At 37.3% G+C, this 20573-nt stretch overlaps 3 protein-coding genes across 13 annotated transcripts in view; all 3 read left to right on the top strand.

Annotated features, from left to right (window-relative positions):
- Positions 1-1299, top strand: part of map2k5 (mitogen-activated protein kinase kinase 5) — a 68143-nt gene extending 66844 nt beyond the window's left edge. For both annotated transcript variants that reach the window (XM_089129531.1, XM_089129530.1), the window contains exon 22: positions 1049-1299. In XM_089129531.1, coding sequence (XP_088985657.1) covers positions 1049-1159 — 111 coding nt within the window. In that variant the 3' untranslated portion in view covers positions 1160-1299. The remainder of the gene's footprint in view (positions 1-1048) is intronic.
- skor1a (SKI family transcriptional corepressor 1a) lies at positions 1184-15923 on the top strand. 10 transcript variants are annotated; one of them, XM_089129529.1, is made up of 9 exons: positions 1184-1290; positions 10908-12606; positions 13257-13347; positions 13517-13597; positions 13728-13796; positions 14327-14401; positions 14499-14573; positions 14751-14816; positions 15095-15923. In XM_089129529.1, the coding sequence occupies exons 1-9, from the start codon at positions 1184-1186 to the stop codon at positions 15190-15192; spliced, it is 2361 nt and encodes a 786-aa protein (XP_088985655.1). In that variant the 3' UTR covers positions 15193-15923. The 10 variants fall into 10 exon arrangements, with proteins under 10 accessions (XP_088985655.1, XP_039544422.2, XP_039544427.2 ...); XM_039688488.2 differs by lacking the exon at positions 1184-1290 and adding an exon at positions 9494-9805; XM_039688493.2 differs by lacking the exon at positions 1184-1290 and adding an exon at positions 9494-9805 and having other exon boundaries at positions 13725-13796; positions 14510-14573; positions 15095-15202.
- Positions 15924-16936: 1013 nt separating this feature from the next.
- The window catches only part of pias1a (protein inhibitor of activated STAT, 1a), a 44490-nt gene continuing 40853 nt past the window's right edge, over positions 16937-20573 (top strand). The window contains exon 1 of the mRNA XM_089129532.1: positions 16937-16986. Coding sequence (XP_088985658.1) covers positions 16963-16986 — 24 coding nt within the window. The 5' untranslated portion in view covers positions 16937-16962. The remainder of the gene's footprint in view (positions 16987-20573) is intronic.

Consider the following 20573-nt stretch of genomic DNA (forward strand, 5'->3'; position numbering starts at 1 on the left):
TTAAGCTGTAATCAAATTATGCAAAACGTATCAAAGTTTGTATATTTAGGGCACATAAATGCAAGCTTTGATTGAAAACAGCCCGAGTTGGGAATTTTATTTAAAATGTTCGTTCCATTAAACCATATTAATGGTATGACACTGCAGTGATTTTCTGCTGTCTATTAGTGGACAATTTGAAGTTGTGAAAGCATATAAAAAGTGTGTTTTAATAGACGTAATTTCCGAGTTCAAACTAGCCCATCGCTGAAAAGTTATTACATGAATTCTCTCCATTCTCCCTGGCCTCTTCTGTCAGGTCAGAAAGCAGGTCGTCACCCGAGCAGAGGCAAGAGCTGGTTGTGGATCTGGCACCGAGCGTTGGGCTGCCCAGGCTGTGTGATTGATGAGATGGGTGGCTGGTAGGACTGCCCTCTCCAACACTCCAGCACTGAGAGTGATTAACCTCACTGTGGCACAGGCAGAGCTCACCATTAAGAGGACAGAACGATTGATGGTATAGCGTTGTCCTCGTTGAGAGAGAAAGAAGGAAAGAATGAGAGAGGCTGATGAAAGGGTATGAGAAGATCATCAAAAGTGTAGTGTGCATCAAATGAACATCAGATTAAGAAACAGTTGTTGCTTGTTTTTTAGGATCTATCTGATTTTTCAGCTTCAGTTCAATTTAGCTTTGTTTCCCCCTCCATGTATGTCTCCTCATTAGGGCTTCCTAATGATTTTGCTTTTGAATCACTATTGAAGAACTACTTAATACCGAGTACTTAAGAGGCTTTGTGCCAGAGAAATTAGGGCTGATGTGCTCATTTACGCTGCTCAATCTGTTCATCTCTGTTGAAAACCAGTAGGCATCACCTTGGCATGCACACGATTGACAGCCATATTGAGTCAGTCCTTCTCGTTTTTATTTGTCATTTTGTATATATCAGCTATTTGAACAACATTTGTTGTTCACTCTTCATTACTAATTTATTTTGCTGGTATGTATCATTGAAGGAATCACATTGAAAGCTAAAAATCATTTATTTATCTGCCTTATTCTATTTTTCAGGATCACCCCTTTATCGTGCAATATAATGACGGCAACACCGAGGTCGTGTCCATGTGGGTGTGCCGCAGCCTAGAGGACCGCAAAGCCCAGCAGGCACAGATACTCATGTGAACAACAGTGGCACAGGATGGAACTATGGGAGATGGTGTTCACATTTCCTTACTTTATTCTTCCACTGAACCCAGAAAAGCAGCAGCTGAACTTGCAGCTCTTCCTCCCATGCGTGATTTTAATGATGCACGGTGAGACAACTGCTTCGAGTCTAATGCAGATTATTTGTCCTGCACATGAGGATTATAACCGTACGTATTGGTTTGCATTGATGCAAATCTTTAACTTTGTTCTTCTGCAGTGGGTTTCTTTTCACTTTTTACTGCAGATTCCAAAGTAAATGTTTTCACTTAAGATCCTTGCGGGGGGCTGTTGCTCGCTCCACTCGAATCGAGTAAAAAATGGTGTCTCTGTCTGTACTTAAAGCCACAATCTGGTTTTGCCAAAACATTGTGGGCATGTCATAAATCATCTCGAGATCAGTGAAACATTACAGTTTTCAAATATATGGGGGTGTGTCAAGCATCGCTGCAGTGCAAGTCATGCTGCTGTTGTTTTAAAAGCCCCTTTGTTGAGTTTCACAAATGGCCTGCCACTTGTGGCGATACCCTATTGAAGCTAGAAAAATATGATGCCTTGTTACGGTGGAACGCAGTGGGTGGCAGCTTGTGCAGATGAGCTTTTAGATAGTCCAGCAGAAGCCAACTGCAATGCTATGTTAGATGCCAGCAGTTTCATAAGTGGTTCATGGGAATTGATTGCATTGATTAATGCAATCCCATTTTTAAAGGGTTAGTTCACCCAAAAATGAAAATTCTGTCAGTATTTACTCACCCTCATGTCGTTCCAAACCTCTATGTGTTTATTTGTTCTGCTGAACACAAAGTAAGATATTTGGAAGAATGTTTTAATCAAACAGATCTCAGTCCCCATTGACTACCATAGTAGGAAAGTTAATGGGGAATGAGATCTGTTTGATTAAAACATTCTTCCAAATATCTTCCTTTGTGTTCAGCAGAACAAATAAACACATAGAGGTTTGGAACAACATGAGGGTGAGTAAATACTGACAGAATTTTCATTTTTGGGTGAACTATCCCTTTAAGTTTGTTCTATATACTTTTTACTCTATGTACGCTACCGTTTGAAAGTTTGGGGTCGGTACTATATAGACTTATAAAGACTAAGTTAAGAAAGATTTAAATTTTAAAATCATCATATTGGACTGATTTCTGGAGGATTGTGGACACTGAAGACTGGAGTAATGATGTTGAAATTTCAGCTTTGAGGTCACAGGATTAAATTACATTTTAAAATGCATTCAAATTGAATATTTCACAATATTACTGTTTTTACTGTATTTTGATCAAATAAATGCTGCATTGGTGAGCATTAGAGACTTCTTTCATTAACAGTTTTAAATATCTTGCCAACCCCCAACTTTTGAACGGTACACTATTCTTAATTTCAAACTTATGCAGCAAATCGGATGAGTCTAGACATTTAGAAAGTAAAAATTAACTTCAGTTGAAAATCCATTCATATTAGCACAGCAAGATCCACTGTTGCAAGAATGGAATAGTGACTTTATTTAAAATCCCATCGCACCCCTTTGAAACCGAATTCACTTTTCTCTTGTACTAAGCACTCCCATTACAGCGTTATGCATCTGAATTAACTGACTTCACTTGTCTGAGGATTTTATCAAAGCAAATCCACAACCTCTTTGCATTAGTCACACCAAGCCATAACAACTGCCTTCGTTTCTGATATTTTATAGCCATTTTAGTGTCTCATCAGTATTACTTTAAAGTTGTTGGGGTTTTTTTTGTTTTTTTTTTTATTGCAAGGTCAAAATATATTTTCTTATTTGAATATTGTGGTTCATCAGTGCCTGTGTCTGTTGTGAAAATATTCAGAATATTTAGAGGATATGACTTAACACAGTGGAAGAAGAGAGTTTTTCTATATAATGGTGAATATGTATAGTTCTGAAAATGTAGTTGTCACATACCAAAGCCAAATGCATTATATATTGTAGATTTTTTTAAAAACTGTATTGTAAGTTATATTATTTGTATCTCCTTTTTTTCTTAATATGTAGAACTAGCTAAAATTAATTACGATTTTTTTTAAAAAATATTAATGATTAAAAAGACAATTGACCAATAACAAAATCTATGAAGAAGAAAACCATATGACTACCTAATACTGTTGAGGTGAGGTTTGCACATAAAGTTGATTTTTCTAAATAAAACTTTTCAGATCTCAATGTTTCATTTATCTGCATTTCATGTTTCCATACACTCTTAAAGGAGTAGTTCACTTTAAAAAAAACTTTTGATGATTATTGAATCATGTCATTCTTTCTTCAGTCAAAAAGAAATTAAGGTTTTTGATGAAAACATTTCAGGATTTTTCTACATAAAATGGACTTCAATGGGAACCAAATGGTTCAAGGTCCAAAAGACACTTTCAGTGCAAACTGCAACTGTTCAAAGGGCTTTTAACGATTCCAGACGATGAATCTGTAATCTTTTAAAGCCCTTTGAAGCTGCACTGAAACTGTCTTTTGGACCTTGAACCATTTGGTTCCCATTGAAGTCCATTATATGGAGAAAAATCCTGGAATGTTTTCATCAAAAACCTTAATTTCTTTTCAACTGAAGAAAGAAAGACGTGGACATCTTGGATGACATGGGGGTGAGTCAATTGTCAGCAAAAGTTTTTTTTATAAGTGAACTATTCCTTTAAGAAAAATGGTTCTACACAGTACCAAATTAGGGTTCTTCTCAGCTTGTAACAATAGCAGAACCCTTTTTTAAAAGTCCTATAGGATCTTAAAGGTAGAAGAAATAAACTTTTTCAACAATATTTATTGTCATTAATATTAGCATCTTATCTATGATTAATATTCCTATTATGTATATATTATATGTGTGTGTATATATGTATATATACGTGTGTGTGTGCGTGTGTGTGTGTGTGTGTGTGTGTGTATATAATTAATTATTCATATTGTTTTTTAGTCCCCTAACTGCCTGATCTTATATCTTGTTGCCTCTATTTAGGTTTTACGTTAAAATTATATATATATATATATATATATACAGCATGTTGTGTCAATTGGGTACTTTTATTTTTTATTGACATGGCAGATTGTAGCAAAAATGGCAATGATCTTATAACAGTTGTTTGCTGAATACATTGAAAATAACAATCGATATTGAACACGAGATGTTATGAAGACCAAGTTCCAAAATCTTCACAATCCCCTATAATGTCTTTATGTCCTTCATTATGTGTGTATTTTGAGTGGCAGTTTCTGTCTGCAGATGATGAGGGTATGGTAAGTTACATTGTGTCTCTGTAAAAACAATTATGTACATGAAGGCCAAAATTAGCAAAAATTGACTATGTGTCCTTTTCCATGTTTGTTTGTTTTTTTGTAGCTGGTGTGTTTAGGCATAAGATCATAATTTAAAAAAAACCAATATGGATCATAAGTTAGGGCCTACTTTGTGGAGAAGAGAAGATATCCTTAACTGAAGAGCTGCTCACACTTACATGTTCAGTTAAACTAAAAAGAGAAAAAGACATGATTGTTAGGAAATGATAGGTACAATTTTTTAAGTAATTTTTAGACATTTTAAGAAAGAAATCCTTTACCTGTTGAGAGTACGTTGACGGTATGTGTAGTTAGCTGAGCTCCAAAAAATCAGCAATGAAGAAGCTTTGACAGTTACAGATTTGAAAAAAAAAAAGGTGGGAATGAAGACAATAATAACATTTCAGCAAGGTTTCTGGTTTTAAATAGAACTGTTACTATGTGTAAAGAACTTTTTAAGAACCATTTATTTAGAGTGTGTTTTTTTAGATTTATATGATTTTTAAAGAAACTCTCCAGACCATTTGAGGTATCAATCATGTCTGAAACAATAACATCCAAGGCAAGTTTTTCTCAGAATAAAACTCCGCAATGCAAGACTGTATGGATTTAACCATGAAATGTTTGATTAAATGTAATTACACGTGGCTGTATTCTGAAAGCCTGTTTGAGTTATTTATAAGATGAATAATTTAGTATATAGTATTCTAAACCCGTTTCTATCTTCAAAGACATTTGAACATACTCATCTGTATATTCCTCAGATTATTAGCATTAAATAGTTTACACTGTGTTTGAAAGGATGGTATTTTATTACACATAATTCATCAGTGGTCATGCGATGCAGTTTTGGTCCAGTGTTTTCAGAGTGTTGGGGTCCATACAGGATGACTACAATAAGGAGGACAGGAATCTGATAGGAGGTCGGACTCACTCTCCTCTCCACATGAGTGCATATTGAACCGGATCAGTGCTAGTGTTCACTTACACAGTCTTAACCTTAATGTTTACAATAACACTGTGCGTCGGATGTAACATTATGGTGATCAATACAGAAAGCATAATAAGTATCCAGACAGAATGATGTTAGAGAGAGAAGAAATATATCTATATCAGTACTGTGTACAGTACAAACGTCTTAGGCAGGTTAGTATTTTCACCAAAAAAAGAAAAAAATGGTTTTAAACTGGAGGTACTGTAGGTTTATTCAAGTTATAGTTCTTCTGGATTTAGTCCATCTGTTTTTTCTTCATGTAATCCCAGATGGACTCAATGGTGAGATCAAATCTCTATGTGGAACAGATGGGCTGTTGTCAGACTCCTTGTGCATACAAAAATCTCACTGGATTATTACAAATAATGGCAAAATGAATTTTTGAAACTGTAAACTGATATTTCCCACTGAAACTACCGTAAAATATATAAATAACTTAAAACTGATTTTTTTTTTTGTTGAAAATACTAATATTTTGCAAAAAAAAAAAAAAACTTTTACAACGAGTTTATATGCGTATAGACTACGTGAGGAAGATTAGGCTAGTCTTTGTTAATGAAAAATAAAGCGAAACAATTCGGAATCATTTTGTCCCACAGATGCATTTTAGGGTCAAACCGCAGTCCAATCAAGCTGGACTGCCATAGAGCAGCGGTATATGGACCCCCAGCACCTATAAAGACCCTCAGTATTCCTCCTCCTTCAGCTGTTGGGGCCCATATATACTGATGCTCTAATGCGACCTTTTCTCCTCAGTCCAGTTTAATTTGCGCGGGGGCCGGACGAGCACCGAAAGACCTGTTCACAGCCATTACCAAGATTCCTTTATCAATGTCTAGTAATTAAAATGTCACCACTTAATTTTCGGGCCATGGTGAACCTCTTGTAGCAATCCTTTCCTAATAAAAACAGTAATCGAAACGCTATTTTCACTCGAAACAAAAAGGTTGCGGCAGGCGACTCGAGGGTGTCAAGGCGACAGAGATCAATATGAGAGAAGCTGATTGATCTCGCGCTAAAGTGGAATTTATTGGGGTCGTGCTTTTATACTGCGCAGATATAACGGTGACTGTAGAACACTGCTTTTCAGCTGATGCGTTTATTAAACCTCTCTTGCTGAATTAGTCTGCTTTTGATTTACGTGTCAATCTTTGCAATGACCTCCAGGACAAGATCTCTTATTTTTCTAAAAGAGCTTGAACAGAACCAGCTTCTTGGTAAAGTAAAATTATACATTTGGTTCCACCAGAAAAAAGTTACTGCGTAATTTATATATAGGCCTACACTTTTATTCCGCATGTTTAGCTAAAAGTAGTTTTTAAAATTCAACCTAGACGTAATCGCTGTGGAAATTAGTTGCCTGTTCTCATGGTCATTGCCTTTAGTTCTCTGAAACGGCAACCAGAGGGCATCAGTTCAAACTATCCTATTAAAAGACATTCCTTTAAAAATAACTGCTTGTGCCAGACTCACTCCAATAATAGCCTAGTCACTACCCATCCTTTCTTGTCTATTCTATTACAAACACTTTAGTTGTCCAACCATTTTTCACCACACTGACAGATTGAAAAATAAAGATAGCCTAGTTTAGGCTATACTTCGGTAATAATGGTAAATTCTAATGTTGGACTGGATCTAATTTCATTGAATTGTTTCCTCCCACCACATTAGCAAAACTTCATGTGCGGTAGCCTACAACTAGGCCTAATTATCTTTTTTTTTTACAACGTATTTAATCCTAATGTTATGCATAAAGTAGGCAGTGCAAAATCATGTGCTGGGCGATATTTAATAAAGGCGTTTTCCACCCTCCAATTCTTTCTAAGATACTGGCCTATAAAGTTTCTTTAATTAGTTTACTCGTGCCCGTGTAATATAATAGCCTAGCGCGTATATTAATGAGCCAATAATGGCATATGTCGTCCTGAAACACAATATTTATCGTATTGATCCAACCGTTATGTAAAAACAATCATTGATTATTTAATAGCATGTCAAAGAGGTTACTAAGCACATCAAGTTTAATACAGTATCCTGGTCGATGCTAAAATGAATTGGACTTCGCAATAGGCAATATGCAACCTTTATATTAATGTAAATGCTTTTTTGTTTGAGAGATTTCAATATTGTGAGGAGGTAGGCTATGTTAACGTGAGCGAGTTACACATTTTTAACGGGATATATTCTTCTAAGGTCTGATTAAATGATGGCAGAATTGCTTGTTTAAAGACGGGTGTTGTGGGAGGATCTTAGGACATGTGAGCCCTCCATAAACGCTATGCTGCATTGAGTCTGACCACTAAATAATTCACAAGAAAGGAATAATTACAGAATAAAATTGTAATTATTGTTGGGCCAGAACGAAGCTTCTTGGTTGTGAAAGACGACACGGCAAAGCAGATCTGGTTAAAGTTTCCCTTCCTATTAATATTGAATTAGGTTAAGCCGTGGCCTCTTGGTCACAGGACATACCGAGCGTCGCTTGACAGATTTTTAAACTTTCCCGTTTCAACTCTGTCTGATGATACTACCTTCGACATTTATTTTCGTTTATTTATTGCTCGAATAAAAACAATAAATAAACTGACAGATAAATAGAATGAACATCTATTTATTTGTCAAATAGCAACATTTAGGCTATAGTCTACTGCATATTCCGTTCATGCAAAAACACTTAAGCTGAGTTGAAGCAATCCTCAAAGGAAATTTTTGACATGATTAACCAATTGATTCGGTTAATTGTTAACATTTTATATAATTAATTAGCCTACCCTTCAATCAAAGCTCCTTTTTTGCAAGACATGTAGACAAAAATGGACCGTGGCTGGAAATTATAGGCTAATTAAAATAACTTGGTAATATCTTAGCCAACAAAATAATTGGTAAATACTATATTTCAAAACAGACTATAGTGGATTTGTTCTGCTTTGTTTTTTTAATCCAGTGTCTCTTTGCAAACCGTTTAGTGAAAGACACGAACTGAAACGACTGACTGAGTGATGATGATACCTGTCCTGAACACATCGGCAAAACATTTCTGAGAGAATAACACTTTTCCAGTGTCGTATTCCAAAGTAGACAGCGCGACTTTGCCCGGTTCGATATTGATATCTTTACGTCAAGACATAGTGGGGTTAACTGTAGGGCATTGATCAGGTTTTAAATAGTTAATACGGCCATATAAGGTTGCACCACTTACCTCAGTCCATTGCTCTGATATATCACTGTTTGTACACACTAGCCGCTCTCACTGGCTGGTGTGTTTAACAAATGTGCATCATTCATTCACCGGGAGACATGTGACGTAAAATGCGATGACCGCGAGCTTCTAGTAGCAGTTTATAGCCAAGGCTATACTGCATGGCCTGTGGACATGTTGCCTAGAGGAAATGTTCAATGCAAATTCATAATGATTTATTGTTTGGTTTTAGAAGTGTCACTCAAACATGAACATTATTAAGTTTTAAAATTCATGGGAAACTTAGGCCTATTAGTGTCGAGAAAAAGACGCAGGTGTAGGCCTACATGACAAGTGGATGGGATGGGGTGGGGTGGGCGGCGGGGGATATAGGCCTAAGCATCATAATTTTCCGTTTTTCATTATTCTTCTCCCATCATTCCGTCTTTATTCCTGCTTAATCGACTATGCACAAACCGCTACATAGCGCTTTTGGTGGCATATTTCTATCTATTTTTCTTATCTATCTATCTATCTATCTATCTATCTATCTATCTATCTATCTATCTGTCTGTCTGTCTGTCTGTCTGTCTGTCTGTCTGTCTGTCTGTCTGTCTGTCTGTCTGTCTATCTATCTATCTATCTATCTATCTATCTATCTATCTATCTATCTATCTATCTATCTATCTATCTATCTATCTATCTATCTATCTATCTATCTATCTATCTATCTATCTATCTATCTATCTATCAGCTCAACAATAATTTGGCAGTGATCTTTGTTTTCGAGTAGTGGAAGCAAACGGTTAATACCAGAATGAATCGGATTTGATCTCAGTGGGTGTGCCTTCTTATTCTTTTTTGGCGTCCCCTCTCTTGAAGTAGATCGCGCACAACCTATTAAGAAGAGGCACGAGCTCCGGGTCTGCCATGTGGTCACTCGGCTCGCGCTCCCGACGCCGTCACCACGCACGAGAGCTGAGTGGGATGGAAACTCTAAAGCTGTTTTGACTTGAGAGGGTAGACTCTATCCAGCCTCTCAGTTGTCATCACGCACTACAGGCGGACGATTTGTCCTATTTGTTTTAGGCCTGTTAATTTGACGCAAACACACTCGCTGATTTGACTCAATTTCCTCATAAAAAGGTAGGTTTCTTATTTATATTTATGTTTTATAATAAGTTGTTCAAAATTATAATCAGTCTTGTATTTCCTTAAATGTAGACCATAAATTATTTTGACAATAATAAGCGTGTTAATTTAACGAAATGATTAGGACTCGGAAGTAAGATTAGCCTGTAATGTTTTAAAATATGCTGATCCTTGATTACGAAAGAGAATTTATAGCACCTAAATCAGGCGATTCAAATCTAAAGAATATTTATACGTAAACATTTAAACATTACGGAGAAAAACGAAAATATCTGTAGGACTGAAATATAACGGCTCCTTTCGCAATGGTTTAATTATGAATGATAAACTTTTATTAACAGATCAAAGTCGAACAACACAGGCTGTGTAATTACACAGAAAGCGGCTTACAGCTTCTTTTCCTTGTTGCTAAGCTTATTGGAGTAGCTAAAAGATTCTCCCCTTCTGCCCCTTTGCGTATTAGCGCCGTAAGAGGCCTTTAAGTAATCGCTCCGGCTTCTGAGCCGATTTGGATACATTAAGCAATGATGCAGGCTCTCAGGTCAGAGAGTGCGAGCTTTTAAAGATAGTGTTGGAGTTGTCAATATTGTTAACCTAAAAAGACAAGTAGTCTATTCATTTTAGATATGTATTAGTAACGATAAAGCTGTTAAAAAATAAAAGTGCGAACTAAAAATTACTGTAGCCTACTGTCTGTAACACAATTCTAAAACAATTGTTGTTAAAAAAAACGGTGGCCTAATTTTTAAATAACACTGAGGCTATTATCTTGAAAGGGCAATTCTGTAATAATAATAATAATAATACAACTTATTAATTGGAAAAGATACATTTTAAACAAACAAAAAAGCCAATACTGCCGTTTTATTTTTATTTAGGCTAGCCTTTTTATTGAAATAATGTTGCAGGCATATATGATGATACAATTTAAAGATAATAATTATAACAAATAACGCGTTTATATTAGGATAACGCTTAGGCTACACAAAGCAAACATTGATTGATAATCTCTCAAAAGTTGCATGAAAATACAACTACGGTTCTTGAATTGGAGTGTAGCCTATTTTTTTTTACGTTTATGACTCGTTCTTCACAGACTTCCAGGAATGGAGTCGATACCCGGCCAGCTTTCCACGGGACGAGATGCTTGCTCTTCCCCTAACTCGAAGCAAGAACTGCAGCCTTATTCTGGCAGCAGCTCGCTGAAGCCTAACCAAGTGAGTGAGGCTGCGCTGTACGGAGTGCCCATCGTCTCTTTGGTCATCGACGGCCAGGAAAGACTGTGTCTGGCGCAGATTTCCAACACTTTACTGAAGAATTACAGCTACAACGAAATCCACAACAGACGCGTGGCGCTTGGAATTACGTGTGTGCAGTGCACACCGGTGCAGCTGGAGATCCTGAGGCGCGCGGGGGCCATGCCCATCTCCTCGCGCCGCTGTGGCATGATCACCAAACGGGAGGCCGAGCGCCTCTGCAAATCCTTCCTCGGGGCCCACAACCCTCCCAAATTACCCGAGAATTTTGCATTCGATGTTTCACACGAGTGCGCCTGGGGCAGCCGAGGAAGCTTCATACCTGCGAGGTACAACAGCTCCAGGGCAAAATGCATCAAGTGCACCTATTGTAATATGTATTTTTCACCCAACAAATTTATATTTCACTCGCACCGCACACCTGAGTCTAAATACACACAGCCGGACGCGGCCAATTTTAATTCGTGGAGACGCCATCTAAAACTCACCGACAAAAGCTTGTCTGATGACATTTGTCACGCGTGGGAGGACGTCAAGGCCATGTTTAACGGCGGGAGCCGGAAACGGGCAATGCCAGGGAGTGGATCAGAAATAATGTCCTCCCCGCTCAAACCTCAGGCCTCTGGTAACATCACGCAGACCGCTTCCCCTGACATTCCTCACAAAACTTTGCGCTGCGACGACAACCGTGGTGGTAACCTCGGTTTAACCAACAGCGTGCGTAACTACCCGGTCATTCCTGTGCCTAGTAAGAGTTTCGGCATGCTCCAGAAGATCCCGCCACCCATCTTCCCCCATCCGTATGGCTTCCCAGCATTTGGACTGTGTCAAAAGAAGGATGATGGAGTTGGTGAGCAGAACAAGACTAATGTACCTGGTGTGTTCTGGCCAGGTGCGAAGGACGGTATCTATCCATCTTTTCCCATGTTTTGGCCCACCACGGGTAGCCTGCCGCTCTCAACTTATCAACCACAACTAAAACCGCACACGGAGCTCATGAGTGCCCGGCAAACCGAAGCTGAAATGTCAGAAAGCGAGCGGGGAGGAAACACACCAAGAGACAGTCTGTTCGACAGCGAGCGCTGCTCCAGCTCGCAGTCCCTAAGGAACGACGAGGACAAATCTGGGGACGAGGCCAGGTCAAGTGAGGGTCAGCCCAGCACCCCCAGAAAGTTGAGCTATATTTCTGCGTTCAGACCAGTCGTTAAAGATGCAGAAAGCATAGCCAAGCTCTACGGAAACAGGGACGCGTACAGCGGAGCTCATCCTGGCCATTTGTCGCCAGACTTTGTTAGTGAGAGCTCCAGCTACAGATCAGCCTCTCCGTGTGTGGATAGCGGGGAAGAACCAGATGTGGATGTGGAGACGCACAGAATTCCCGACGATGAGGAATCTATACAACTTTCTGTGGATGATCGGCAAAGTCCCGTGGGAGAAAACAGTCAAACGCCGCAGCCGGACGATTTCAGTGATGCGGGCTCCCCTGAACACAAACAGAACAAGCAGGTGGCAAAGAAGAATGATGCCATTGCTTACGATGTGAGTCACATGAACTATAATATTCAATGGTTTTGAAACCATCTAAATCTATCCACTATTAAAACATCAATTGCTTAGCGTAAAATGCTTTTGAATCAACAAATTGGCTGGCTGAATAAAATAAGTAATTGCTCCGAATGGCCTGATATAGAAGTCTTTTGGCTCTAATAGCGAGTGATGATGACGCCTAATTATGAGCCTATGTGGACTACATTTTTTTCTATTTGTAAGCACTTTGTAATTTGTGTTGTTATGGATACAGCTCGTTTGAATTCTGTGTATTAGTGTAGAACGATCTAAATAAAAGAACACAGCGGTGCGTAATTATAGTAAATTAAATGTTTAGAATTAATGGTCATTTCTGTTGTCGCCCGCGGGCTATTAGTGCATTTGTCTAAGGGTTCCCCTGTGGTTACTTCACAAATGATTCTCTTTGTCTGTCCATCTGACCAAATTTACCTTGTAATACGAGTAATTTGCCTTGATGTTGCCAAATAGCCTATTTGTAGATCATTATAAGAGTAGCTAGGCCTACTATTAAACGCAGTCTGTTGTCTGACGCATGGCTGAAAAAAAAAAAAAAAAAAAAGAAAGAAAATGATGCATAATTGGGCTTGTATTTATTTTTTATGTTTGGATAATTTTTGCAGGTGTACTCAAATGAAAAGGAGGGAGCATCTCTTCAAATCACACTGCCATGTTTGGCCTCTAAACTTCCACGCGCCGTGCCGGAAACAAATGGTGAGGCAATTTAATGAACTGAGATTTAAATGTAGGCTAGAATTCATTAGTTTTATATATTCTATATCGTTTTAACAGCTTTTATTTTGATCAATTTAAAGAGAAAAAAATATAGGCTATTGAATTATGCACTCATGAGTGACCTGCTGACAAAACCATTTCATTTTAGATTCACACATTTCAACTGACGACGAATGTGAATCACAAAAATCCTCTTCGGACCAAATTAGCGTTAGCAAAGATAACCCAAGTGAGTAGCAGATCTAAAAATATTGTAGGCTATCGTCCGTTTTTTTTAATGTTTTTTTTGTTTTGTTTTGTTTAACTACATTATTAGCCTACATCTTTGTAATAACAACATATTTCTTATGTCATAGCAGGCGATGCTGCATTGAGAAGAACTGATAACCGATTTAATTTCGAGAAAGACATCGAAAACATGGCGAAAGGTACAAGAGAGTTTGCATTTAGACGTTCTAGACAATTTCGAGCTTCGTTATTGCATTGTTTTCTAAACTAAGGTGTTACAAAATAACCTGACCAATTACAAATACTGGATGCCAATATATTTTTATGATTAATAATTTAAACACAGATTCGACAAGGCATTGTCTATTTTTAAGGCAAATATGTTTACCCCTTTTATGCACACATTATGCATTTAAAAATGAGTGTAATCGTTATGTATTACTGAGAATTGTCCTTGAACTGCAGACGATCCACATTGCCAGGCTCGTTTTCCACACACCCCTCAGGCAACTGTCCTAATTATTTTGCAATGTCATGCTTGAGAACACGGGGACCGTGTGTTTAGCCTTAGTAACCTAAATAGCGCTATTAGACAAGAAAACCAAACAGAGAGTGAAAAGACATGATAAAAATCCATTTCTGAAAAAGACTGTATAAAGCTATTGAGATATGTGGTGATTAAAAGTCACAGTGGTATGATCAATTATGTGATTTCTGTCGGTTTCCACAGAGGAGCTCCAAAAGCAGCTCTTGGAGCAAGTGGAGTTGAGAAAAAAACTGGAACGGGAATTTCAAAGTTTGAAAGGTAATTAAGAAGTGGATAGTATATTCACAACATGATTCTATTTGCTAGCCTACATGATTTCTTCAATTTATAACTTAACACGTGTTGACTCTAACAGATAATTTTCAGGATCAAATGAAGAGGGAACTGTCTTATCGAGAAGAGATGGTCCAGCAGCTGCAGATTGTACGAGGTAATACATTTTGCACTATTGACAAAAAAAAAAGGGTCAGTTTAGAAAAAGTAACACTTGCATATTTTCAGAATGACTGAATTTTAAAGAAAATATTAGGTCACAGGTAATCTAAATCAATTAACGTTTGTGAACCACCTCAAATGATTTATTCATTTTTCTTTTTATTTTATTTAGACACATTGTGCAACGAGTTGGATCAGGAGAGAAAGGCTCGTTATGCAATTCAGCAGAAGCTTAAAGGTAATTAAGAAATATAGCCTACAAATACATATCATCCATTAAAGTGGAATGAAAAAGATTTTTCACATTGTTCTACAAAATAAATATGCAAGTGCTACTTTTTAAAAGAATTACTCAAAGTATTTAAAACGCATTAAAACATGTGTTTGATTAAGTGTAATAAATGATTTTAGAGGAGTGTGACAGCTTTCTAATCTTCATATTAGACATACAGTGCATGTCATTGTTGCATGACTAAGCTGCTGTGATTCTTTGAACTCAATCAAACTTTTCCCTAGAAGCTCACGACGCTCTTCACCATTTCTCCTGCAAAATGCTCACTCCACGCCACTGCACAGGGACCTGCACCTTTAAGCCGCCCCTCTTACCACCTTAACTTAAAGCTGCATCCCAGGATCCCAGTGACATCTGTAAACCTCCCCTAAAGGAATTCTCCATGTACACTCTGTTTGAGAAGTTCACCTTATGCACACTGAACACTGAGGACTGCTGAATCACAATCCATCCATGGCAAGTGGCATTTGAACGTTCTACTGTGGATGAAAGTCTCTATTACTCTATTAGGAAAACGGAGTAAAACAAACCAGAGGATTACAATAACTGTTCAAAAAATTATACTGTTACTTGTGTAAATAGGTTGATTTTTTTAAAACAATACAATCCATAATATGTGGCAATGTGCAATGAACTGTATAATGTGAAATTTCATAAACTGGAATTGATTATTCTCATTATTTATGTGTTTTTAACATGTAATTGTTTTTCTCTAAATGTATTCATTGATGTGCTATCCCAAATTAATTATGTATCATCAATATTAAGCACTTTAAATAAGCTACATTTCAGAGTCAGACCAATATCCAAAATGATTTAACCCAAAAATTATTCAAAATCAGCTGTTATGTCATATTTATGTATACAACAAACACAAGTTTGAACAAGCACTTATTCCATATTTCCCATAAACAATTGAGAATACAGCAAAAGCTGTTATTCCACATCACAGTGCTCAAACTAAATGTGATACGACCTCTGGGGTGTTTCTTTTCTTTCTTTTTTTGTCAAAAATAAAATGATCTCTTGCCTCATTCTTCAATAAAAAGTTAAATCAAAGCCGCAAGTATTGACTCGTGATTTCAAGCTATTTCCTTCACATTTGTTATAGTTTTAAACTGTCACAAATTAAATAAAAAATATTTTATGACACAAATTGAAAAAACAGAAGCTGTAGGCCTATTGGCCACCTAAAATACATGCCTGAAAACATTTGCCTGACAGCCTGCATAGGCAATGGCTACCAAGTCAATATTGAGCAGCAAATTTTAAATATGTTATGCCTACTGGTCCTTTTCAAACAATACATGTTAACAATTTCCAAGAAATATGTTTAGCCTGCAAATTAAAATGTGTTCAGTAGCCTAATATTCATAGAGCTGCACACTGCAAGAGCAGTTTACCCACAGCGCTAACTGAGCACGCCTATTACTGTTGTGAAATACAACACTTCCATCTAGTGGTGAAAACAGACAATGCACCTTCCAATGGGGTTTATTCAGCGTTCTTTCCGCTTCATGTTCTATTTGGAGCGTTCGAATTAATTATTCTGTTAAACAGAGTTATGAAAGTAAGATGGTTCACATAGAAGATCTGAATTACGTTCTCAAAGACGACGGTAAACATACATCTGAATATGAAATTAGCTTCTGCGGGAGTTATTTAAACTGTGTTTATTGTTAATAAACACGTGATAGGCTACTTCTGCAATGGTACCATTTAATTACAGAGAGTGTGTTTAATTTGATTATCCACTAATTCAATGGTGGCATGTGCACCCACCTCTGTAGAAATGTATTTATACTTGTGGGGCATTAAAATACAGCAGAAGACAAAATGCCGATTCAAAGAAATACTTTGTAATGACTGAAAACAATTGGATACATATAATCTATTTGAATGCATGCATTTTAAAGGCTTCACTCTCCGATATGACATTTAAGTAGCATGATTTCTCCCAACATGATAGAAGTTTTCCACGCATTTTAGCGGCACTACTCGTTGAGAAACATGTGAGCGGTTACGCCGGCAACGAGCAGCGCGTGCATACCACGTGACCAGACAGCGTCACGCCTGCGCTAGCAATCACAAGATGGCGGAGAGTGCGGAACTAAAGGTAAAACGCTTCGCTCAATTTCCAGTCGGATAGTGTGTAGGGATATTTTATTGTACCCTCAGAAGTACGCGTACTACTTACCTGCTGTATCAAGAGGCCGTTATTATGCATTTAACCTCTGTTCTCGTTGCCAAAGTTGCATGAGATATGATTTTGCAGTGGAGCTCTTGTAGAAAGCTTTCAGCGTGTTATTGTTGATATAGGGAGCTGTCTGTCCACCGCTTTTCTCATGGGAATTACTAACTTTTCTCCCTAATAACTCACGCTAAGAGTATCTGTTGAAAATCAGTCTCAGACTCTGGCTATTTTAATATTTACTTCTTGTAGACCGAATGCGTGGATTTTTTTTATGGTTAATGTGATGTACTTGTGGATTTGCTAGAAAGCTCCATTGGGTCGCGTGCTGGGCGCGAGCGCTGTTGACGTGCTGTCAATCAAGTTAGAGGAAGTGCACGAGCACTGTCACTCAGATTTGAGCACCGAAATAACAACTGACCATTGTAGTTGATCATTAAACTTCTGTCAGATATTATTACATAGATGCCCAGTGAACATTTAAGTTAACCATCCTTAAGCTTCGAAACCAGTAAGAACTAAGGCAGAACAAGCTTTGCCTTCTTAAACAAAAAGTTCCAATACATTGTATGATTATATTTCTATAAGTGTTATTTGACCCCAAATATAAAAACAAAAAACATGTGGGACAAATTATGAGCTTTTAGGCAGAATGACAGCCTCGCTTTAGCATTTGCTTTGTGTGGAAAAAGAATAGTGAATAAAAGTGAATGGTGACTGGAGCTGTCTTGCTGATTCTTTTGTGTTTCACAAAAGACAATTATAGGCCTATGTCAAACAGAACAAATTTTGTTGTCGCATGAACTAACCCTTTAAGTTTAATGGAATATGTTAATGACAGGTGTTGCATGACTGTGATGTTCTGGTGATGTCTTGAATCTTTTTTAAGAGGGTCCTAACTGGAAATTAATATTCCACAACATTATAAAGCACTATTAAGTTCTTCTCTCTCACTTTAGCTGTGCATATTTCATAAAGCTTTCTTGACCTCTGCACACTGGAAGAAGTTCACACTGTTTTAAATGTCTGTGATTTTGTGATTTGTGCTGCTCTCCTTTATTCATTCTCATTCAAGATTTCATCTGGTCTTTTTATTTTTTGTCAATTAGGGGAAAAAGGGATTTAGTCCTCTTGTCCTGTCTTTCTACTTATTCATTTTACAGTTTGGTCAGTGTCTTTCTTTAGCAGGTCCACTTACAAGTGCAGAGATTAAATTATACACCAAAATTAGATTCTCTTTTTTACTTTGCTTGCAAAAATATTTAATAGTTATTTAAAGGCAGAAATGAGCAACTATACACATACTGTTACTTTGGGTTTGGCCAAGGTGTGGATAGGGTGGATGAGAGAGGTTGATTTGCCCACTGTTGCTTACTGGACTGATATTCATCATGCCTTCTAGAGCTCTGTTTCTCTGTACTTCTGCAGTCTTACTCAGTTTTAGATTAAAATGCAGATTACAGTCTTATTTTTTTGTGCTTTGAGGCATTTGGCAAAAATTCAGACCGTTTCATGCTTACTACTACTACCTATGGTATGCATTTCCGCTGAAATCTCAGTGCTACGTTAGCTTCCTTTTATACTGGTATTCTCAGAAGACTGTGGTAGTAGGAAACTGTAGATCACAACAAATTATAGTATTATATTTAATGCTGTCAAATCGATTAATCGCATCTAACATGTTTGTTTATGTAATATATTAACACATGTGTATCAGCTATATATTACTTTATATATAAATACACACACATCTTATTTTTGAAATGTTCGCTAAAACAGGCTTTTTGATTTAATTTTCTGTGATTTAGAAGAAGTGAATGAGAACTCAATTCAGTATTTGCGGCTTTCCGGGCACGCACTTTGGTGAAATTTTTTTTTACCAAATAATAATAATAATAAAAAAATTATTTTACCCAGAGAAAAATGTTGGAGTATGCCACGGCACGGACATTATACAACTCAGTGCCTACACGCAGTTAATTAATAAATCATGTTATAGCTGATGTGCCAAGGTTTTTAAATTGATTGAAAATCGTCCAATAAATATCGGCAGCCAATACATCGGTACGTCTCTAATAATATTTATATTGTTGTCTATAGTAAACAACATTTTAGTATATTATATTCGTAATGATTTCCAGAAACTTTGAATACATTTTGTGTAAAGGTGGATCATATCAACATTGCTTTGTTTATTATGTTGTTGGATACTTCGGTTTTTATACAATTCCCTGTAGCGGTGGCAAGGAATTGGCTATTTGCTGAGACAAAATAGGGAAGCGATTGTTCATAGAGTCCAATGAATTAACTCAGTAGTGATACAGTATGTTAGGTGGTCCCCGCCGGGACTGTATGTGTTCTTTTTTTTTAAGAACTGTTTGTAACTGAATCTCCTTTTTAGTCATGTTGAGAAATTGCAATAATTCCCACAGGAGAATGATATTCGCATTTATCTGGTGCTGATTTATATAATAGTGATTAGGTAAGAGTTGATGTAACCTAAGCTGTTTTTTAAAGCATGCAGTACATATTCCTGTTGCCTATACCTGCAGGAATGATCAGTTGTGTGAGTCCATACGTTTTTACCCTTGTGTTTTTGGATGTTGCTGCTGTATGTCAGTACAAAGAAAAAAATACTTTGCGTGTACAATCATTCCTCGATTCATTATTTTATCCATCTGATAAGATCCACATACGTTCATACTGATGTGCTCATTTGCACTCGGGCTGTTGCTAGCTATATCCGTCCACACAAATAGCCTCCATCAACAGAGAGGTGATTAACGTGGGGATTGTGGTTGTGTGTGTGTGTGTGTGTGTGTTTTATTATATCTCCCTTCAGCAGATGTTCTCTTACCTGGCTCTAGCTCCTGTACCAATTTCCTGGGGGTTTAGCTCACACTGCACGTTCTCACACACAATGCCGCACATAACCAAATACTGGAAAATAGACATTTCTTCCAGAATATGTGGAATCATCCTACTTATCTGGGGTCATTTGCTACTATTATGGCTTATAATACATGTAGTCAGCTCAGCAATCATGCTCTGTTTGGACTGTCATCTAAATCGTGTATTAAACTCTCCCTGTCTCCACTTCACAATACATCACAGCATTATAGATTAATGAGGTTTAGATTTAAGACACGATGAGCTTCACATAGCCAACAAATTAGATTTTATGTTTTTAAAGCTGCCAAGTGACAGTGATGCACATGCAGACTGACTGAAGAAATAGGATGCTGAGAAGATTGTTCTCTCGCTCTCTTTGTGATTTCTTTGTACTTGAGGGTTTTGTAAATGCAGGTTATAGATCTTATTGTGAACCTTTCATCCCTGTATGTGTTTTTATTGCAATATAATTTTTTAGACCATGTATTCGTAATTTGTTGTCTTGAAAACTTGACTTTTGCCTGGTCATGTGCTGGACTTCTCTGCAAGCTTACATTCATTTTTTTAGATGCAACAGCCACATCTCACAATCCAATCAACAACCGATGGATATCCAAATA

This window comes from Pimephales promelas, chromosome 1 (assembly GCF_988280905.1).
Source record: "Pimephales promelas chromosome 1, fPimPro1.hap1.1, whole genome shotgun sequence".
Taxonomy (NCBI): domain Eukaryota; kingdom Metazoa; phylum Chordata; class Actinopteri; order Cypriniformes; family Leuciscidae; genus Pimephales; species Pimephales promelas.